The 22,891-nt window shown below is 58.1% G+C and overlaps 1 protein-coding gene across 1 annotated transcript in view; it reads left to right on the top strand.

Moving 5' to 3' along the window:
* The window catches only part of GRIK3 (glutamate ionotropic receptor kainate type subunit 3), a 222,254-nt gene that overhangs the window by 149,521 nt on the left and 49,842 nt on the right, over positions 1-22,891 (top strand). The window contains exons 5-9 of the mRNA XM_041737767.1: positions 2,277-2,330; positions 11,366-11,539; positions 12,327-12,470; positions 17,547-17,654; positions 20,887-21,000. Coding sequence (XP_041593701.1) covers positions 2,277-2,330; positions 11,366-11,539; positions 12,327-12,470; positions 17,547-17,654; positions 20,887-21,000 — 594 coding nt within the window. The remainder of the gene's footprint in view (positions 1-2,276; positions 2,331-11,365; positions 11,540-12,326; positions 12,471-17,546; positions 17,655-20,886; positions 21,001-22,891) is intronic.

The following is a 22,891-nucleotide window of genomic DNA, read 5'->3' as shown; positions in this document are numbered from 1 at the left end:
GCACAGAGGGGCCCCGGGGTCGCAGGAGCAGCCCCAGGAGGGCCGCGCCGCCAGTTCACGGGAGCTCCCCATAGCCCGCAGCACTTGGTGTTACTCTCCTGCTGCTGGGAGGTTTATTGAAGTCCCCGCACCATCTGCTCGACTTTGCAGCGACCGTGGGGGAGGAGAGCCGCTCTCGGTCCTGGATGGGCCTCCGCTGCTTTCCAGACACAGCCCGGCGTGGCATGTGGGGAGCCAGAGCAGCCCCCGCCAGCTCCCGGAGACATAAACAGCAAAATCGCCCACAGCCTACTTTGAGGGTGCCACAGCCGAAACCCAAAACACTCACATTTGAGCCAGTGCCTGTGTAAAAGGCAATCGTATGGCCCCAGAAAGGGTCCCTGGTGAGCGAAGGTGACATTCTGTGCAGCGCGGAGTCCCGACCTCGAGCTGGGGAGGAGGCTCACGGAGTGTGGGATGGGGGGTAGGTGCTGAGCCCCCAGGATAGGAGCATTTTCAAGTCCTGGGCGGGGAGGGGGTTCCAGGTTCCATCCTCCTCCAGTCAGGCCCAAGCCGCCTGGCAGCCTGTGTCTTCCCCCAGGCTCTTTCGCACAGCGACTAAATAACTCCTTGGGGGGTTTGAATCTTGCTTCTGCCGCTGGTGTTGGGGGACCAGCGTCATCCTCTCCTCCGTAGATGGAGCCAGTGATCCCTACCTCAGCCGTGATGGAGTATTCTGTTGAGATGAGGCAAGGGAAGAGTGTACCCCAGTGTCTGGTGCTCAGTCAGCCCTGGGTGTGGGCCGTCTTTAATGTCACTGTGGAGGAGGGACGCCTAGGGGGCTCAGCTGTTGAGCGTGTGCCTTTGGCTCAGGGATGACCCCGGGATCCTGGGATCGAGTCCCGCATGGTCTCCCTGCATGGAGCCTGCTTCTCCCTCTGCCTGTGTCTCTGCCTCTCTCTCTGTATCCCTCATGAATAAATAGACCTAGGCTCCCCACAAGTCCCTTACCCCGCCTTCCCGGGTGACTGCCAACTCTTCCCTTCTCTTCCCCGCACCTATAACAGCCAGAGCCCTGGTGGGTCACACTGAGGAGTGACTGTGGGCCGGGTCCACGTAGCTCCTGCCACCCCGGCAGGTGGCAACGATGACCATGCCCAGTTTACAGGTGAGGAAGCTGAGGCTCCAGGGGAAAGGAAGGGGCCCAAGGTCATCCATCCCACATATGCCTGACTTGGAAACATCCAGGATTAAACCTGGAGACCTGCTGCTCCGCTAGACATGCCGAACCCTCCTACCAAACACGTCTACTGACCGCGGCCTGGTCCCAACCTCGAATCACCTGCTGATGCGGGGTGTGGATCCCCAAGAGGGCGAGAGAACGAGGGGCACTCTCCACGCGAACCTGACCCTGGGACATTTTTTCCTCCAGGGTATTTAGTGGGCCCGGCATTCGGAAGAACTCTGTAGACAACGCATTGTGGTCGTGAACGTTACAGGTGATAGGTTTCAGATAAAATACGTAAATGTACGTAATGCAGGCTTCGTGTTGGTGCACAGTCATAATTCCACAGCAGCTGTGCGGCCTGCTTGGTGGTCAGCTGGACCGGAGAGGCTGGGCTGGCTCCAACCCTCCTCCCCCTCACGCCCGGAGGCTCTGCCCCAGTGCAGCCTTTCTGGGCTGGGGGGGCAGGTGGAGGGTGCGCTTCCACACGGCTCTGTCTACAGCGAGCTCAGTTCAGTGGGGTCGGGGCACTGAGAAGGCAACCTGGGGCCCCAGACTGCAGGTCCAGAGACGCCCACTGAAAAGCCAGGGGACTGGGCCCAGCTCAGCCCTGCAAAATTTGGAATCTTTGCTTGCAGAGTATGGCCCAAGAGTCTGCATTTCTTTAAAAAAAAAAAAAAAAAAGATTGTATTTATTAGAGAGAGAAAGAGCACAAGCAGAGGGAGACGCAGAGGGAAAGGGAGACCAGCAGACTCCTCGCTGAGCAGGGAGCCCAGCACGGGGGCTCGATCCCAGGACCCCCGGATTCTGACCCAAGCTGAAGGCAGATGCCTAAGGGACTGAGCCTCCCAGGCGCCCCAAGGTTCTGCATGTTAGTCCGTCCCAAGTGACTTGGCCCCAGTGTGAAGCCCACGGCTGCCTGGGGAGGTGGTCTCGGGGAACATCCCAGTCCAGGTGGCCAGCCTCCCCCGAGCCCCTGCCAGTCTGTCTGGTCCCCACCGCCGGGGCGCAGATGGGGAGGGGGCTTCTCAGGCACACCGTGCAGGCTGCTAACGCCCTGCTCTCCTGCAGGCCATGGCCATGGGCATGATGACCGAGTATTACCACTTCATCTTCACTACTCTGGTAACGTACCTCTGGGTCCTGGCACAGGTCGGGGCAGGGGGGGTGGGTGACGCCCTGGGAGCAAGGTCAGCTGGGTGGGGACAGCTGCGGAGATTCAGGCTGGCCGTGCTTCTGAAGGCTCTGAGCGTGGCCCCCGGCAAGGGCCCGGAGTCATTGTCTTCGTGGGCCACCCACTTTGAGAAATGCCATCATGTTGTGACCCGGGCGGGGACTCTAGGCCTGTGGGAGCAAACACGAGCCCCTCCGATTACTAGCCAGTCATTGAACCTCCCTGCCTCAGTTTCTTCGTCTGCAAAATGGGCACCATAATGGCTCCTACCTCCTAGAATTGCCATGAGGGCTAAATGAGCTCAGAAAGCAAAATGCTGCGAGCAGTGCCTGGTTGGTGTGAAGAGCTGTGCAAGTATTAGCTGCTCTGAGGATGCTGACCCTGGGCTCCCACCCACACGCTCCCCTGTGATGTCTCAGGCCCTCGCGCAACAAAAGGAAATGCTGCTTTGGATTCCCGCAGCGTCGTGCTGAGGTCTGCCCACTGGCTGTCAGCTGGGCCAGCCCACTCAGGCTCCAGATGGGTCCTGTCCCAACTCGCAGAACATTCAGGGCCATTTAAACCCATTAGGATGATTAGTTGTGGCCTGAAATCAGCAAAGAGATCCCTGTGCCAGAGTGGCGCTACCGCCCAACCACCCTGTCTTGGAGCCAGCCCCTCTGCACTTCCCTGGGGCCCCGGGTGGACTGTCCCACCCAGCCCAGCTCTGGGGCGAGTGGCGGCATCGCTGACCGTTCCTGGCACCGGAACAGGCTCCTGCCATCCTCGTCGGCAGGCTTCCGCGTCCCCTCGTCCATCTGGCACCCAGGTAACACTCCTTCCCCAGCGCCCGGGCTCCGCTGAGTGTCTCATGACATTTGAGACAAGGAAGTGGATGCTTAAACAGGGCCTTGAGGGGTCAGTAGGAGTTTGCCAAGGAGAGAGAGGAAGAGCATTCCACGCGGAGGGAAGAGCATAAGCAAAGGCCAAGGGGCAAGCTCGCACCTCACTGGGGAGCTGGGCTGGGCTCGCTCTGGTTGCTAGAGCCCGTCGTAGTCTTCTGCTCCCAAACCCACGTTCGGTGGTCGCATGTAGTACCTGGAATTTGGCCATGGAAGGACTATCGGTGCCACCGAAGTTGGCAAATACTACAAATTTAACCTCTGCTCCCCCGAGAGCTGGTTACTAAGCATTTCCCAGCACAGCACTGCTCGTTCGCCACCCACTGTACCCTGTGCCCACAGCAGAGCTCAGCGCCCCCACCCCGTCCCCCGCACGTTCACCTGATCCAGAGCTCAGATCCGGGGACCTGCCAGGAGTCACATGGGGAGAAAGGGGTCCTGGAAGCTGGTGACTGAAATCCAGCACCTTCTTCCCCAAGTCCCTTCCGGATTTCTGCCTCCCCAAGCTGACTTCTCCGCGTCACACTATATCCTGGAAGGTCATTAGAGGCCAAAAGGTGAGGCCACCAGACCCCCCATGCTCCACCTCCGTGTGGAGTTGGGAGCAGGGCAGAGGAACAAGGCTGGGAAGGTGCAGGGGGCCCATTCCAGGGACCCCAGGCCCTGTTCCTGGCATGGGAGCCATGCCCACCCATCCTGGGCCCCTAGGGTGCTGAGACCAACTTCTAGGCCCTTAGCCCTGTGGCCTGGCATGACCTTTCAGACAAGACACCAAAGAGAGGGCACCTCCCCAGTGACCCCTTGTGTTCCTTTCATTAATGCCATTGCCCTCCTGGGCTCAAGGTTAGAGGTCTTGGAGGGAGGCTCAGGGCAGGGTCCTAGGGCCGTGGGGCCTCCTCTAGCCCTAAAAGCATCCACTTCTCTTACTTTTTGATCTCCTTGATTCAGGCCATGTACTCACTCCCGGCAGCCGTACAGATGCTCTCAAGGCCTCCGGCAGCGAGCTGGGCACCGGGGCGAGGGTGTGTGTGTGTGCACAGAGTGTGGGCTCCACACAAAGCTCTCCAGCTGACAGGCTTCCTGGGTGCAGATAAGGATCGAGGAGGGTGTCCGGTTCACCTGTCCAGCTCCTGCGCCCAGAGAGTGCCTGGCATGCAGGAGGTGCTGCATTAGGGGCTGAATGAGTGAATGACCGGCGTACAAAGTAGAGAGTAACCAGTGAAGTTATCGACCCCCTTGTCAAAGCAGCAGCTCAGACCGTGCGTGGACGCTGGTGCCAGCCCGCCTGAGTTAGTCAAGGTTCTTCTATTTTCCTGGGCCCGTGACTTCACCCCCTGTGCCTCCTCTTCCCACCTACATGAGCCACAGAAACAGCGCTGCCTCCTAGCGTGGCTACGCTGAGCGAGCAGTACGTCGAGGACCTGGTGCTTATTATCTGAGTGCTACGTCCGTAAGGGTTCGGCAGATGAAGTGCCTCCTGTGTATTAAGTGGACTCCATCTTATCTGAAATTCAGAGCACCTCTCCAAGGGAGGTATGATCTCCTGGTTTTACAGGAAAGGAGAAACCGAGGCCCAGAACGGTCACCGAGCAAGAAGGGGGCCCAGCAGGGCAGGTTGGGGGGGGGGGGCGGCCGGGAGCTGTCACGCAGAAAGCTGTGTGCGGTGCTGGCTGGGCTCCTCTGGCCGCACCCCGCAGCGCTGGTCTGGGGATGGTGATTGACACTAATGGGGGGAATGGAGGCTCCACAAATCTCAGCAGGGCCCACACCTCACAGGTTCCTAAGCCCTTTCTCCACATGGCTGGTTTTCCTCTTTATAGAGGAGGGGTTTCGCTCCCCGTCAATCAATGGGCACACCTGGGACCAGACAGGTTGCATGACTTGCCCAGAGTCTTGCAGCCGGTCAGGGGTAGAGAGGCCTTGGCTCCTGACTCCCGGTCTTGTGTGTGGCTGTTCCAGCCCACCGCCCATCCCTCCCCGGGCCTCCCCGTGAGGGTCGGGGAGACTGGATCTGCACCCCCAGGGAGGCACACCCCCTGCACTACAAACAGTCCTGCATTTGCAGTTGAGGATGTGTGTATGCATTGGGGCGGGGGGTCCCCTGGCGTATCTGTCCCCTCACCCCCCTGCCGGCCGGGGCAGCAGCTCTGTCCCTCAGGCCCCTCCACTCTAGCCCTTGTCCGGCTCCGGCTCCAGGATCCTCCTTCCAGTCCCATTGGCTTCAGTGTCCACCTCGTGATCCTGCCTCTCTCTGTCCATTGGCCAGCGGAGGCTGCGTTTCGGAGGGCCGTGGCGTTTGGCACGGATCTCCTTCCCTTTAGGAAACTTGCATCACCAACTCTTCGCCTCTGAGAAAATTCTCGAAACTTGCCTCTTCCACGCAGAAGACAGTTTAATTACCCCAGCAGCCCCTATCTGTTGCAGCCAGCTTCAAGCCGTTCCCAGATAACCCCGCGTTAATCAGCCCCAGCTGAGCCCCTGGTCCGTGTCATGTGTAGGTAGAAGCCTGGAGGTAAAAAAAGAATTATAATAAATTAATAGATAAGCAATCACAATTAATGCCACTTCCCAGCAATAACAGTTATATCATGGGAAAGATATTTTCATCTGTCATTCCTTAAGGCAATGTTTTCTGAGCTTCAGCTTCTACCCATCAGACCCATGGGGTGCTAATGAATTAGTCTATTATGTTATGCTGAATGTTCCTAAAAGGTCCCTCGTCGATACTGAATTCAGCGTGTCAACATTTGGCATCGAGAACAGCAACTTTTTGCCAAGCGACAAGGTTGTGCACAGTTCACTGTGCGCGGCTCTGGGGGGTCTCGGCCCGGGGCGGTTTGGACACGGGATTGGAACTGGACCAAGAGGCCTCTTGGGCAGCTCCCCAGTCTTCGCCACCCTCACGTCCCGGGAGTGGGGACACTTGGTGCCGCAAACCCTACGACGCTCTGTGCACCCGGGCTCGGCGTGACGGGGAGGGAGGGGACCCCAGCCGTGAGGCCCGAGCTCGCCACTGTGTGAGCGTCTGCAGACCCAGTGCTCCATCTGGGGCCTGGAAAGGCTGGTGTCCGCAGCCCCCGGACCCTCCACCCGGACCAGAGATGCCACCCCTCCCAGAGTCTGGTCGGCCTCAGGTCCCAGAGGATGGTGAACCGAGGCACAGACGCCCTGGGAAGGCTGATGCTTTGGCATCCTCTGGGCCTCATGTATCCATGCAGTCAGCGCTGCATGGGAAGCGGCTGTACCCCGTGCAGGGGCGGTGTGAGCCGGGCACCCCTCTCCCCCACCCCCCGGAGGGAGCAGAGGTCAGCTTCTCTTCCATGACCCCCGCAGTTAGCTCTGGCCCCAAACTCACAAACTCCAATTCTGCAAAACAAAACTGCCCGACCTCCCCTTACCTGCCTTCATGGAAGGTGAGCTGTCCCCTTACGGGTCCCACTCTCCCCCCAGGCAGTTTACCCAACGCTGCCTCCAGCATCCCAGGAGAGGAGGATGGGAAACACCAGTCTCCCGGCCCACGCCCTTCCTTGTGCCGTTTAGCTGCCCCCAGAGGGCGACTCGGCTGGCTGACCCTTCCTCTTTCCACGTTGGATGGCAGGAGTATTTGGCTCAGGGGCTCCTGGGGGGAGACAGACACTATGAGTTGTTATCAGAGGGGTGAGAGCCAAGAGGTCCCAAGATAAGAGCGGAAGCACCCGCGACCCACCCTGTTGTGCGTGCGTAAAGGAGCAGTCAGGGGAGGCTTCCCGGAAGAGGTGCCACTTGAATCGGATCTCAGAAAATAGCCCACGCAAGAGGGTTGAGAAGAGAGACCTCCCGGCCACAGGAGAGAACATCTGCACAAATGCTGGCATGCGGGGGGGACGAGGGGCTGCATGGTGGGGTCAGTGGTCAGCGAGGAGGGGAGAAGGGAAACAAAGGTGGTTTGGTTTCCAAAACAAACGTGGGGGAGGGTGGGAGGGCAAGTGGGGCGGGAGGGGCGGAGAGCTTTGTAAGCTAACTAAGGACCTTGGAGTCATTCTGAGAAGGCAGTAAGGATCCAGGAACACCGGAGGGACGGGCTGGGATTGATCCTTCCGAAAGGCCCCTCTGAATGCTGTGTGGACAGAGGGAGAGGGAGGTGCTCGGGAGCCCGACTGCCTGGGTTGGACTCCCTTGCTCTCCAGCCGTGAAGCCTAGACCTCTCTGGGACTCAGTTCCTTCCCCCAAAATGTAGGGAGGAGGGACGCCCTCCTGGGGCAGGGTGGAAATGAGAACTCTGGGGATTAGTGCACGGAGGGCACCTGGAACGCGGCCCGCTGCTCTAACGTTCGCGGGTGCTCGTAGCTACTAGCTCAGGGTGATTGTTTCTGTGCCACCCCAACGGGTGAGGCAGGAAGGCCCCGACACCCAGGAACGTCCCTGGGGCTGCATCCCGTGGCTGTCACTACCTGCTGCCACAGGGGGCAGAAGACAGGTATTTGTCAGACGCTTACCTGGTGTAGGCCGTGCACCCGACGTCTCCTGCGCACAACCACGACCCGGTTCCTTCCTCATGACAACCCCACCTGCTAGGTCCCGTTTTCATCATCGCCGACACTTGGCAGCCGAACCCACCCAGGTAGGGAGGGTAGGTGCGCCCGAAACCCAGATGGCCTGGCTTCGCGGGCTGCACGTCTGACCTTTGCCCGGGCTGTCTCCCGTGCCTGTGCCCCGTGCTCAGGACGGGGCTGCAGGGGACAGATACACCCCCCCACCGCTCCCCTCCACCACTCTCTGATTGCACGCCTGCCCCCAGCGAGGCCCCGTCGGGAGCAATGACCTCGGTGAGGGGCTTCTCAGGTCACAGGGTTGCCAGGCCGCGCCCCCACACTCTCTGTGGCCTCTATGCGTCTCCCCGCAGAAAAGCTCCAAAGACAGTTGTGATGTGTATCGTGTGTTTGGTAACCCCTGGGGACCTAAGAGCGTCGGAGTTTTTGAATAAGACAGACGGTGGTATACAACCGGCTCTCCATGTGCACAGGAGGGAAACCCTGGATTTGCGGTGCTTCTGATTCCCACAGGGAAATGCTCCCACCGCGGCCGGGGTCAGGCTGCCAATGTGAGGTCGCTGGTCGCAAGGAGCTGAGAAGTGCTAACGGTTGGCTCCCTCAGGCCAGCGCGAGCCAGCTCCAGCATACCATCGAAACAGCCCTGGGTTCAAATCCTGCTCTGCCTTTTAGGAGCTTTATGGCCTTCGGAGAGTCACCTACCTCATGCCTGCACCCCCGTTTCCTCACCTGCAAGAGGTCACTACCATTTAAGCAGCTACTTTGCAGGAGTGTCGGGATGGGATGGTGGGAGGGTAGGCACCTCCACTCCCCACTGACACTGGCCAGGCACCCTTTGACTCATCTTGCCAAAGACCCTACCTCCTGCTCCCCACCCCGGCCCCTTGCCCATCCCAAAGTCAGGGCCTAGAATCAGCGCCCTATGTGGTTGGGCAAAGCTAGGACTAAATTTTCTTGCCTGGCGTTCAAGTCTGCTCCAGATCTCTTCCCAACATCCTACTCCCTGAACCTTCAAAGAGGAAGCCAAGAAAGGGCCCATTTCGGGGGTGCAGGAGCCGTTTAGCATCAATTAGGAACATCCAAGAGACCAAATGAAGTCAGCGCCACACAGAAGAGCTGCTCCTTGGGCTCATGGTTCCTTGAGCCACCATCGAGTTAACTGGAGCTTGGGTCGTGATGGCCTGGGTCCCATTTCCGATGACTGCAGCCATGCAGAGAAAAGTATGGCCCACGGGGAGGCGGGGTGGCTGCCATTCTCTCTCAGGAAAGAAGATGTGGACCAGGGGCCAGGAGAGAAGGCAGCTGGACGAGGGTGGAGCCAAGGGAAGAAGACACAGTTGCCCAGGAGGACCTTAGGACTCCCGTTTCCCACCCTGGGAGGAAGGGAGCAATCTAGATTATCATAGTGTGTTTTGCAGAAAGTGAAGCGTCATGCACGCAAATAACGGATGAGCACATATCAAAGATGAAGTCCGTTCGCTAACAAGGGAACCAGTAGGGTGGCAATCAGAGAGCTTTTGGGGGATCGGGTTTTTATATGGAGGGAGATGCACAGAGTCAGACTGCTCGGCTAGTCACAAAATGCATTCCTGTCCTGCAAGGGCAACAAACCACAGCGTCTGGGCTTGTCTTCTCAAGGGGCAGACAGCTCCAGGGTAACCCAGAGCCCAGGGCCAGTAGCTGACCGTGGCCTCCGTGCCCGGCAGGCCTGGGCCGGGATGCTTCCACATGGCACGGAAAGGACACGGTGCTCACCTTCTGCCTTAATTACAAGTTTGGGGAGCTTTTCTTGACAAGACAGAGCTCTCCCCTACGTCCCCACCACTGTCCCTTCCCCTTAGCCTAGCTCCCCGACTTCTTCCCTGTATCCCCACCCCATCACTCTCTGCCTCCTTGCCGCCTCCCCCCCCCCCCCCCCGCTCACCTTGCCCCAGAACTGGAGCTGCAGATCACCTGAAGCTCTGCCGCCCCACACATTAAGGCCTGGGGTGGGGGGCCCACTCATTACATCAGACGGGTGAGGCCTGGTATTGGACAGACGGGCTGCCTGGGAGTCAGCCGCCCCGAGGAGGCAGGGGGTGAGGAGGCCTGGCTGGTGATGTAGGAGGTGAGCGGAGAGAAGAAGGCAGCGGTATTCCTGGAGTCCCAAGCACAAAGACTATTTTTTATTATTATTATTGAATTATCACCGACCTGCAATGCTATATTCATTCCGGGGGTGCAACATAGCGAATCCATATTTTTACGCATTTACTAAACGATCGCCCCGAAGCTGTGGTTATCATCGGTCACCAGTGACCGCCCCCTTGTTGACTGCATTCCCTAAGCTGCACCTTACCTCCCCGGGACTGACTTATTTTATAACCGGAAGTTTGTACCTCTCAATCCCCTTGACCTGTTTTGCCCATCCTCCCACCCCTCTCCCTCCAGTTTGCTCGTGTGTTGTCTGTTTTGTTTTTGAGGTTCCATGTATAAGTGAAATCAAGCGGTATTTGTCTTTCTCTGTCTGACTTCACTTCGCATAACGCCCCCGGGGCCTCGCCACGGTGTCCCAGAGGGCAGGATCTCGTTCTTTCTTGCGGCCGAGTTATACTTCTACTCCTCTGTGTGTAGACGCCACACCTCCTTGACCCATTAGTCTATCGTCTATCGATGGACACGCCGATGGCTTCCCTCTCTTGGCTGTTGCAAGTAATGCCATAATGAACCTAGGAGTGCACCGATGTTTTCAGATCAGTTTTTGTTTGTTTGTTTTTTGGTTTCTTCAGATGAATACCCAGAAGTGGAATTGCTGGATCCTAGGGTAGCTCTATTTTTAATTTTTTGAGGGTCCCCCACAGCGGGTGCACAAGTTTGCGTCCCCACCAACAAGGTGCGAGGGTTCCCTTTTCTCCATGTCCTTGCCAACACCTGTTGGCTTCTTTCTGATTGTGCCATTCTGACAGGCGTGAGGCGGTCGCGCCTCGTGTTTTTGACGGGCATTTCCCCGATGATGAGTGACGTGGAGCGTCTTTTCAAGTACCTCTCCCTTTCAGCCCGTTCATTTCTCTGATGGTTCCCTTCACGGTGCAAAAGCTAGAAAAGAGTATTTTAGAATAGCCTCTTGCAGGGGGCAGGGGATAAAATAACTGCCTTCAGCTTCCCTCTGGGTAACTTGGAGAAGCCCAGACCCAGAGCTCTTGGTCCCCCGCCATTGGAAATGACCATTGTGACCATTACCAAGCTCCTTTGATGTTCTGGGCTGGGCCTTGGGTGTGAACTGCTGCACCAGGTCCCATAAAGGAGGCACGATCCCCATTTTGTAGACGAAGAAACCAGCTGAACCCCTTGCCGGAGGTCCGGCAGTGAGTACGTGAGGTCAGCCACCAGGCAGAGGCAGTTCCAGTCAAGCCCACGTCCGATGCTCCTGCAGGTGCTCCATCACCCACAGGCCTCCCCTCCTGCAGGGCAGGGCTCTGCAGCCTTGGGCTCTGGGCGCTGGGAGAAGGGGGTGTGGGGCCGTGGTGGCCGGGGTGAGGGGTGGCTGGAGCTTACAGCAGGCCACACCTTTATTTACTGGAACCTCTTTCTATCAAGGATCTGTATGCATTAGACCTGGAGCCCTACCGCTACTCTGGGGTGAACCTCACAGGGTTCCGGATCCTCAACGTGGACAACCCACATGTCTCGGCCATCGTGGAGAAGTGGTCCATGGAGCGGCTGCAGGCAGCTCCCCGGGCAGAGTCCGGCCTGTTGGATGGAGTGATGATGGTATTCCAGCCGGGGGCCAGAGCCAGGGCCTCCCTTTCTCTCCCCCAGCCCCAACCCCTGCTCCATTCCCTCTTCTTTTTTTTTTTTTTTTAAGATTTTTATTTATTTATTCATGAAAGACACAGAGAGAGAAAGGCAGAGATGTAGGCAGAGGGAGAAGCAGGCTCCAGGCAGGGAGCCTGATGTGGGACTTGATCCTGAGACCGCGGATCACGCCCTGAGCCAGGGTGCTCAACTGCTGAGCCACCCAGGTGTCCCTCCATTCCCTCTTCTATCCTCTCTTCTCTCCTCCCTCCCTATCTCTTTCTTCCCTTGCACCACTTCCCCTCCTAAAACCTACCCCGTATGTCATCAACCAGACCTTAGGAACACAAGGAGTCAGACAGTCCACCCCAGGGTGGTAAGGGAGGCTTGTAAGCGCAGGGATGAGGACATGGGGCCCTGGGCACGAAGGACTTGGAGCTGACCAGCTGGAGCCTAGGGAGGCAGGAAAGGAGAAGGTGTGAATGGGGCCCAGGAGCAGCAGGAGTGATGGAATGAGGTAGGAGAGTCTGGAAGGAGAAGGTCTGAGCTACAGAGAGGATTGGAGTTGGGTGTTAGAAGAAGAACAGGGACGCTCATGCAAGTCTGGCCTTCACTGGGGGCATGGATGGGGTCACTGGGGGCCTTTCCCCGGTCAGGACCCCAAGTGCCTGGTCGGGGAAGGGAAAGGGGACAGAGCAGCTCGGGTCAAGGACGCTCGGGCTTTGGGAGCTTCTCTCAGGCAGGCCCTGTCCCTCCCCTCCAGACCGACGCGGCCTTACTGTACGACGCCGTCCACATCGTGTCCGTGTGCTACCAGCGGGCACCCCAGATGACCGTGAACTCCCTGCAGTGCCATCGGCACAAGGCCTGGCGCTTTGGCGGCCGCTTCATGAACTTCATCAAGGAGGTGAGTGCTCCCCTGCAACCCCCTATAGCCCCCCAAGGCCACCTCCCCTGGGGGTCTTTCGTGTTGCAGAGCAAAGACACAGGTGTGGTGTCAGGAGGACTCAATTTCCAGGCCACACAAACCTGGGCACATTGGTTGGTGTGTCCCAGCCTCAGTGTCCTTGAGCAAAAATGGGCTGGACAGGACCAGTCTTACAGGGTGATTGGGAGGCTAAGGTCATGGCATGTAGGAGGTTCTCCGTGGGTGCTCAGCAGTGTCAACAGGACCTGCCTGGGCTTTCTGGTGCAATGAGGTTCTCTGCCTCTGGCTGTGTGGCCCTGGGCAAGCTAGAGAAACTGACTGAGCCGTGATGGCCTCATCTGCAAAAGGGGGTACGAAGCATGCCCCCCAGAGCGATACCAGAAAGCTGAGATGAGATGCTGTGTAGGGAAGGGGCTCAGGGCAGGTGCAGGGCCGAGGAGGCTGGCTGGATAATCAGCCCTCCAAACTCCTCTTCATGTCCTGGGCCCCGCGGCCTGGCTCTGCTGGCACCAAGGCAGCTGTGAAGAAGTCCCATCCGTGGGGCTGCTTCAGGGGATCCAGAGAGCAGAAATCTGTCCTGCTGCAAGATGACCATTGGCACTCACGATGCCAACTGGTAATTCTGAAGGACCCTCCATCGTCATTGCCCTTGTAAGCTCTGGATTGCAGTTCATGGTTCCCGTTTTACGGGTGGGGAAGCTAAGGCCAAGGCCAAGCAAGCATCCTGCCTGCCTCACAATTAGCTATGTGACTTTGGGTGAGAGGATTAACATTTTGATCCTCAGTTTCCTTGACTGTAAAGTGGGCATAAAGAGTACTTGCCTCGGTGTCGTTGAGGAGATGGTGTGCAAACTGTACACAAAGCATCTAGCCCAGCATGTGGGCAGAGTCAAATCCCAGTAAATGGTGGATGAAGAAGGCTCGGGGAGCAGATCCGGGCAGGGTGACCCCGGGTCGGAGGGAGTGACATGTCCGGGCAGCTCCAGGTGCAGTCGAGGGAAGCCCCCGAGGGGGGTTGTAGCAGCCACACTGGACCGGAAGAGAGGCAGGCTGCCTTGAGCCCTCGTTCGGCTACTCAGCAGCTAGTTGTGTGGCCCTGCTGGGTGCGAGGCACCGAGCTGTGCCCCGGGATCCAATGGGGCTGAGACGGACGATCGCCTGCGTGCACAGAGCTCACAGCCCAGGGAGGGAGCAGACACGAGCCGAGTCCTGGCATCAGGAATGCAATCCCACGGGCAAAGGAAGGCAGCTGCAGGAGGGTGACAAACGCAGGAACCCACCAGCGTACAGTCAGCAGGCAGGGCAGCTTTCCCGCAGGTGCCTGGTTCACCGTCCTGCTTGGGAACGGGGCTGAAAGGAGCGGGGATGGGGCACGGGCCCGTGGAGCTCATCTGCCTCTCCCAGTGGGGCGGCTTCACGTGTGTCCGAGACGTCCCCGGGTGTCCGTGACGTCCCTGGGTGTCCGTGTCCTCACCTGGCAAACGTCATCCCACCGTGGTGGTGAGGGAGGCATGAAGCCCTTGGCACCAACTCCCCTCACATCTGGAAGGGGCTCCATCCAGGGTCAGGTATGTAGGTAGGAGAGCATCGGGATGGTCCCTTCTCCTCCCGCCCCTCAAAACTGCAGAGGAAGGCTGCTGGTCCAGTGCCCTGAGCAGGCCTGGTTAGCCTGGGAGAGCATCCGCTGGTTCTCGGGGAGCCCTGGTGCCTGACGCCTAGCCCCCTGTGCCCCCTCCATCGGCAGGCCTCTGCCTGAGTGGCCACAGGCCCCTGGGTGGGGGTCAGTGACCCAAGCCACAACCCTGGGACCTTATGAGCTGCACAAAAATGCCTTGGAAGCTTGACCCACATGTTAGCGGTGTGATCTTAGACCAGCTGCTGAACCTCTCTGTGCCTCCGGTCCGACTCTACTCTGGAGATTTTTTCTGGGGTTGTTGGCAGGTTGTTCTGGTGTGTGTGGAGCGCTTAGGCCAGAGCCCGGCACAGAGCAGACGCTCGACAGGGTGACTGCTGTTCCTGTTGTTTGTGTCGTCACCACTGCCCTCCCCGGGGCTTCTTGTTCCATGATGGGTTTCCAGCTAACGAGGATCTCTGGGCCACACAGCTTCTGGGGTCCCCCACTCTGCTTTCCCTGCACCCCTTGGAATTTTTGAGGCTCAGCGGTAAAGGGTGGTGGAGACAGAGGCCTGGAGCAGCCACGTGGCTTGCCCACAGTGCCGCGGCTGCCGGAGACCGGGACCCAAGTGCCCCCGCCTGAGCCCGGCACCCGTCTTCCCTCAGACCATTTCCAAGTCGCCCGCCTCCCCCTCTGACTGCATGACAGTAAATCATTTTAAAGACTTGGCATTTCCGAGAGGAGCTGGGAAATACCAGGCCGGAGTTCAGAGCGTGTGAAGCATCTTTCATTTAGCGAGTCTTGAGCGGTGGCTGGAAGGGGCGGGCAGGCCGGGAAATGTCACGGGGAGGAGCTGCGGGCGCTCCCTGCCCCTGCCCGGCCCTGCCCGCCCTCCCACCGCCCGCAGGCAGTCGGTGCCCCTGCTGGCATTTAATCCCTCTGTAGCTGACAAGGGGGAAGGCTTCGCTGAGTGCAGGCCTGAAGGCACCTGCTGTGATTTCCCCTGGGGGCTCCGAGGGAGCCTGAGGGTGCAGAGGAGGGGGAGCCAGCCTGGGGGGTCGGGGGGAGCTGAGCCGCTCTGTGAAGCCATGAACAGTGGTCTTCACCTTCTCTGATCTTTGCATCCCTGGCCCCAGCCCCGTGTCCGGCCCCCCGGGCTCTAGAAGCCTCCCCCGCAGGACTTGGGCACAGTGACCCGAAGCTCCTCAACGCCATCCCTGCAGACCAAGATTGTGTCCTGCAGATGACTGATGGCTCAGTCCCCCTCTGAGCTTCAGTGTCTCCTCTAATAAAATGGGGGTGACGGCGACACCCACCTGGGCAGGATCGTGATGAGACAAAACCAGTGCATTCGGGGAAGGAGGTTAGCCCGCTATGACAGGTCTCTATGGAGGCCTCGGGCCCTGGCCCGGTGACCAGCCCCTCCTCCCAGCCAAGCACCAGCCCGAATCCAGGGGAGCCCCGTGGAAGGAAACAAACAAAGGGAAATGAGGGGATGTACTGCTTAGTCGGGATGTGCACGCGGCACTCGCTAAGCACGTGATACATTTTCTTTTAACACCTAGGTAATGGGTCATCTTCCCCTTCCCGAAGCTCGGAGAGATTAGGGCTCATCCCGTCCAACTCGTTTTAGGGCCTCCTGGACTGCTTCCAGGCCCTGCCCTCTGCCCAAGTTAGTGTACCAGGCCCCACCCCTCTGCCTGAGTTAGTGTACCGGGCCCCACCCCTCTGCCTGAGTTAGTGTACCAGGCCCCACCCCTCTGCCTGAGTTAGTGTACCAGGCTTCTCCTCTGCACACACTGTGATGTCTTCCAGCTGCCCAAGTGCTTGGAGAAGCCCACGGATTTTACTCTGGCCTCCAGGGATCCATGATCCTGTGAACTTGGATGTCACCTTGTGAGCGGGAGCATAAGTGTCAGGGATGCTCAGCTAGGGAAAGGCCCTGGAACCCTTCTCAGAACCTAAGGGGCATCATGACCCTGGTGTGGTTAGTGACGCTCAGGCCTTCCCCTGCCCCACAGGCCCAGTGGGCTGTGTGAGCTCCAGGTTTTCTCCTGTCCTCCAGACCCCAGCCTTTCCTGGTTACCAAGGACTCCCGGATATATGGGTTTGTCCTCCAAGACACAGAAAGCCTGTGGCATTTTAGGCATTTACCTGTGTGCTCGCAGCCTCCTACCTCCATGGAGAAGGGAGAGAGAGGAGAGAGGGAGAGAGAGGCTCCAGCCTGGGTGGTGGGGCCCTGGGACCCGAGGGGCAGTGTGGAGCTCTCATCCACCCTGTGAGCTTGGGCGAAGTGCCTGCCTCCTCCTCTGTAAGATGGGAATCGTGACCTCACCTGGCCCACCTGCCGGGGCTATGGGTTACCCGCCCTGAGCAGCGGGAAGTACTTTGTAGGCATCCCCTGGGCCCACAGGAAGGCTATTTTCTAGAACAGAGTCAGCAAACCTTTTCTGTTAGGGGCTGGATAGTAAACATTTAGGCTTTGTTGGCCAGATGGTCTCTTTGTGACTATTCAGGCCTGCCCGTGGCTGCGCCAAAGCAGCCAAAGACCATGAGTAAACACACGGGTGTGGCTGTGCTCTAATCAACTGTTTACAAAAACAGGCGGTGGGGGAACGTGGGCCACCAGCCACGGTTTGCCCACCGCTGAGCTAGCAGAGTGGGGCTTCTCTCAGCTTGGGTCCCACGTGCGCTCTGGACCTCTGCGTCTCTGTTGATGTCGTTAAGGGCAATAAGAGATCACAGAAGCTCCCATTGGTCCAGGGCTCGGGCTGTACGTACCGCACGCTGTCCGAAGTATCTTGCGGGACTTCTCTCATTCCACCCTCATGGCATTTTGGTCCTGTTAGGATTTCCGTCTTGGAGATGAGGAACCCGAGGCAGAGGGGCGAAGTGGAGTCCCCGAGCTCACACAGCTCACTGCGGTCGGACCCGGCATTCTGACCCCCGTGTGCTTAACCATGACCCCGTGGGGCTGGAGCCCCGGGGACAGTGGGGGTGGCTTCTCTGCCTCCTCGGGCTCTACCCCAAGCCTCGGGCCTTCTAGCCAGGGCCGGCTTGGCCTCTTGCCTTTTCTGCCTCCACACGGCTCTCGCCTGCCCCAAGCCACCAGCCTGCCTCCTTGCCCCTCTCTGGGGACCCGACACGAGCTCCCCCCCTCCTCGTCACTTCAAGGCGGGGGCTCATTTGAGTGCATCTGAGATCGATGTTGTACACGAGAAGGTGCAAATGTAAAGCTGGCTAAAGAGCATAATAGAATTTATGGAAATCGCTGGCTCGCACCACAGCCCGAGCAATGATGGAGGTGATTATTAATTAATCATGGTCTTGGGGGAACAGTATCGGTGCAAAGAGTAATTAAAATGAAGCATTGTACAGTTGTACTGAATGATGATTTATGAGCCCGAGGAATTGCCGCTCTCCCCTCTCCCTTCCGGCAGGCTCAGTGGGAAGGATTAACTGGACGGATCGTCTTCAACAAAACCAGTGGCTTGCGGACGGATTTTGATCTGGACATCATCAGCCTGAAGGAGGACGGCCTGGAGAAGGTGCGCGGGGCTCAGGAGAGGGAGGAACGAGACCGTGGGGGCTTGATGGGACCCGGTGTGGCCTGGGCCTGGGCCCTTCGGAGAATGTGATGGGGCGGGCAGGCTGGAGGGGTGCAGACCCCAGCGGCCCGGCTGTGGCAGACGCCCCAGCTGTCGCCCTGTGAGTGAGGGCCACCGGGGAGGCTTAACCTGGGAAAAGTAACGAAAGGCTCGGGGTGCAGACGGACAGACCTGACTTTGGGTAAGAGAAACTCTACCCACCAGGGGGTGCCTACCTGGGGAGTAGTGAGCTCACTGCCACTGGGGGCGTTTAAGCAAAGATTAAGCAACGTGATTGGTTGTCTGGGAACCGGAGTTGGTTCTTATCTTTGGAGAGACGTTGAAGCACATGGGTTCTGAACTTCCCACCCTTGGTTTCTAAGGCCTCAATGATTCCAGGGGGGTGGACCTCCATGTGGCCACCATCAAGTATTTGTCATGAGGCCACTTCTGCTCTCTGGAAACCATCAATGTATCCTTCTGGACTGAGGAGGACACTCAGCATGAGCCCCTAATTCTCCACATTCCTGGGACCTTGGGGCCAGGGGCTCGGCCACCCCGTCTCGCACCAGGGCATCTGTCCAGCCCGGAGGTGGGGTGTACAAAGTGCAAGGAGCAAAGCCAGGAGGGGAAGGGGCCGGCTCTGATGCTCTGATGTGCTGGGCCTTCAGGATGCCTTGATTACTACTCTCCTGTCCACCCATCTGCCCTGGGTCAGGCCTCTCCCTTGGGTGATTTTAGCACCCAGCTCTGGCTTCTCCACCACACTCCGGCCATCCTGAGTGTACACACACACACACACACACAACTTCCCAAAGCCCAGCTCTGCCCTGCTCCGTGGTCCCCCGGTGCCAAGTTAAGCTCCAGCCTCTCCCCTGGGCCTTTATGGCCCTCTAAGAATGAACCCACCCTACCTCTCCAGTGCCCCCAAAACATTCCCCAGGGCCCAGTCACCCCCACTCCCACTGGCCCGTCCTTTGCCCACGTGGTGGGCATGGTACCCTGGTTGTAGGCATGGCCTCTGTCCCCCACGTTCACCCCCTCAGGCACACGCCTGGCTCTGGCTGAGTTGTACCTTGCGGCCAAGTTGACTTTCCTCTCTTCTGAGTTTCCCTCGGGCTCCTGGGGACCCCCAGACAGGGGTGGCCAGAGAAACCCCACCTTTCCTCTGCCACATGTGTCTGCTAGGGACAGAGGCTGTAGCCTGTGCTCCTAAGATCAAGGATACCAGTTGGCCCAGCCTGCTCACACTGCGAGTCCTCATGGAGCAGTCTCCCGGCCACTGCTTAAACCCCAGCGGTGCTGGGGGGCCCTTCCTCCTCCTCCAGGGAGACTGCAATGGTTTTCGCTCGAGTGGCATCTCATTTTTGCTCTCGCCTGTCCGTCTCTGGGGATGACCTAAAATTCTGAGGATGGCAGTTAGCTGCCCACTCGGATGCGCACAGCAGACATCGGTAGAGGCTCGGGTGAGTGCTCTCCATCTGAGCTTCCACAGCATCCTTCTTCCCAGGACAGAGTGACTGTAGCTAACACCCAAGGGAAGCCCACCCGCTGCACCAGGACGAAGGCTGACCTGCGCCCTCCAGGGGCTCCTGCTCTCAGCCACCTGGCGTCGGGGGTGCATTACAGCCTCTGCAGGGCTGGGGCCTCCTCCTCGGTCCTAACTGTTCTCACATCCCCCGGGGCACCTGGTGCCTAGCAGGCCATGCAGTTGGAAGTCCACACAGGCTTGCTGGGGCCGGGGATCCAGCTGCTCAGGAACCGCTGGACAGGTGTGCTGCTAGGGACCCTCGTGCCCTCAGCCCACTTGAGACAAGAGCCTCTTTGACGCGGCCTGCGTGTCTCTCCTCTGGGCTCTGGGGAGGGGTCTGCACAGATAGAAATCCTGCCTGGAGAGGGTGCTAAGCCCAAACACAGCCACCCTGCCTCTCGTATCATGGCTTCTGTTTGCTAAGCCGGGTCACAGCTGATCCCGCCAGCTCCCACAGGTGGCTCTGGGAGGATTAGGGCCGAATTACCCAGGCATAATTACACGGCTCCCTGCTATCTGCTCCGCGCAGCTCTCTGAATGGGATGTTTGCACTCGGCCTCTCTGTTTAATTGATTAAGTTTCCTGAGTGCCCCCCTGCCTCCCCCCCCACCCAGCTTGGCCAAGGACAGAATGGGCCTGCCAGCACCTTCCTTGAGGGAGAGGACCTGAGAGGGGGCAGAGCAGGGCAGACTGGAGCCCAGGGGGTTAGAAGGATTGGTGAACTCCGTCTTCCCCGGCCTCTTCCAGCCTCGGGCCTGGTAGCAGCAAGGGCACTGGGAGGACACAGATGATGCCACCTTGGCCGCCACGTCGGCCCACTTTAGAAGCACCACCACAAAGCAACCTGCCTTCCAGCCCAACAGCCACCAGGCCTGCAGTGAGGGTCTCCGCTCTGGGCTGCCACCCCCGAAACAGCTACAAAGACCAGCTCCTGCCCAGCCTGCCTTCCTGCGTGTGAACACGCCTCATCAGCTGTTAACCCGTTCTACAAATTTATTATTTTTTAAGATTTTATTTATTTATTCATGAGAGACACAGAAGGAGAGGCAGAGGGAGAAGCAGGCACCCACGGGGAGATCCCAATGCGGGACTCGATCCCGGGACCCCGGGGTCATGCCCTGAGCTGAAGGCAGATGCTCAACGACTGAGCCACCCAGGCACTCCCCACAAATGTTCAATTGTGGCCTTGCTCCAGGCCCTGCCCTCTGCTGTGGAGGGTGGGTGGCCCCAGGGAGGAGGCACCAAGCGGGACCCAGTGACTGAGCAGCTGGGTGATAGGCATCTTCCCTGGGAGGAGGGAGGCCCAGCAGGCCCAAATCGCCTCTGCCCCAAGACCCTTGGTTTTCTAGTGTTTCTGCTCTGCTCCTGGTGTGGCTGAGGTCCCTGGGCTGTCTTTGCACTCACCTCCTCTGCAAGTTCCCTGCCTGTTGTGCAGAGGTGGCCAGCGAGGCGGGTGGTGGCTGTCCTGGGAGACTCGACACCTTGAGAGCCGCCTCGGAGATGAAGAGAGGTGGTGGGGCTGTCAGAAAGGTCAGCCTGCAGCACGTTGGCCATGATGACGGTGCTCCCAGGAAGGAGAACGAGTCGATGGCCTTGTTGGTGTGGAGGAAGGACGGAAAGATGGGGGGTTCACCCTTGTTCTCCATCTGTCTGTCCATCCAGGTTGGCGTGTGGAGTCCCGCGGAGGGGCTCAACATCACGGAGGTCGCCAAAGGCCGAGGCCCTAATGTCACTGACTCTCTGACAAACCGGTCCCTCATCGTCACCACCGTGCTGGTAAGAGCCTGCAGCCCCGTGGGAGAGACTGTGTGGGCCGGGCATGGGCAGGAGGGACCCCACCCAGCACAGACGGGGTACCTCTCAGGGCTGCTGAGAGGCTGGAAGATGGGGTGGGGGTGGAAACTCGGGGGATCCCTCAGCAAGCCCTCAGTCATTGGAACGCAGCGACTGCTCATGGTCACAGGCCAAAGACCCGAGGGGGTAGCTGTTGGTGACCTCTTCCCCAAACCACAGTGAGCTGGTCCTCAAGACCTGCTTGGAAGCCCATCCGCAGAGGCCTGTGGGTTTGCAACCCCCACCTCCCCCACCCCGGAGCCCAAGTACGAACCACCATGGGGTTGAAGGAGGGAGGTTAACCTGCCATCTGCACCAGGACTCAATGGCCCACCTCTTCACCTCAGTCCCCAGGGCAAAGGCCCTTCTCACTGGTCCCCCAGGCTGTGGTGGGTGCTGTGGCCACACCCAGAAAGCCCAGCCAGTGTGGGAGCCCACACACATGCCGCAGGCCACAGGGTCCCATCCCGAGAGCTCTACTCTGTGCTCACCCCACCTGCCACCCTCCCTCCAAGCCCCAGCACTGAATAGCGCCTCCTTCTTCTGACCCAAGGAGTAGGTCTCTCTGTTGCATGGAGCTCAGGATGGACATAGGCCATTGCTATGTGCTCCCCTCCACACACACACCTTCTCCTAGAAGGCCTCCAGGGTGTCCAAAGACCCCATACTCTTCCTGGGGACCCAAGCTGGGCCATCCTGGGCAGAGGCAGCCTGATGACCGCCCAGCAGATTCTCATCAAAGACCTTTTGAGGACAATTTGGTCATCTTCTCCTTATAATAAAGCACACACAGTACAATAAATGCAACATGAATAAAACAAATCCTGTATAAAAGAGGGCTCAACCCGACTTGGAGTGCTTGGACAAAGTAAGGCTGCCCCGGGATGGAACCTGAGAGCAGGGCAGGGCACTTGGCCCTTCTGTGGTGCTGGAGCTCAGTTGCCCCATGGGATGGTCCTGTGCTCTCCTTCTAGTGAGACTTGGTGGACCCGTGGTGCACATGCTGGCACAAGAAGGGACGTAGTTGTTAAACCCCGTTCTCCCAGGAAGCAGCCTATACCAGGGGTAGTAGAAGCTTCTAGGGAGCACTTGTAGCCTGTGGATCTCACCCCCAGTCTCCAGGGTTAGCACTGAGAGGATCCCGTCAAAGGTGATGGAGTCCTGACAGTGGTCATGGATGTACTCGTGACAGAACCAGGGTGAGAGGGCTGGGGAGACACCTGCTGCACCCCCCCAGGTTTGGGCATGAGCCCTCTTCCCCCAAGCATTTCCCCCATCACCATATATCCTGCCTGCCTTTATTGATCAAATTTTTTGAACTAAAAAAATATGTATATAAAAATCAGACTGCTAAGACCATTAAGTCAAAAGATTTCATTAGGAACAGGAGAACAATTGTGTAAAAAAACAAAAACAAAAAAACTAGAAAGATTAAAAAGAGACAAAAAAGAGCAAAGGAATTAAAGACTGATGAGCAATTGAAGGGACATTGATGTGGATGGCAAACAGAAGAGAAGAGAGTTGAAAGGGAACGAAATGAAAAGGTGAAAAGGAAAAATAATAACGAGAAAAAATGAAAAATAAGGCACGAGATGAAAAGGGAAGCCATCAAGGAAGACGAAAAATTAAAATAAATAATTAACAGCTCCAGCTAGACAAGGTAAAAAAAAAAAAAAAAAAAAAAAAGACGAAATGTCGGAAAGCAAAAGGATAAAAGTACGACAAAGCTAAAATATAAAAGGGTAAAAATGAAATAATAAAAAGGTGGTAAAAGATTAAAAAACAGAGCTGCATAAAATGTGAGATATAAATAAAACACTTTGCACAAGACAAG

Source organism: Vulpes lagopus, chromosome 23 (assembly GCF_018345385.1).
Source record: "Vulpes lagopus strain Blue_001 chromosome 23, ASM1834538v1, whole genome shotgun sequence".
Classification (NCBI taxonomy): Eukaryota; Metazoa; Chordata; class Mammalia; order Carnivora; family Canidae; genus Vulpes; species Vulpes lagopus.
Note: the sequence above shows the minus strand (reverse complement) of the source record. Positions and strands in the feature narration are given on the sequence as shown.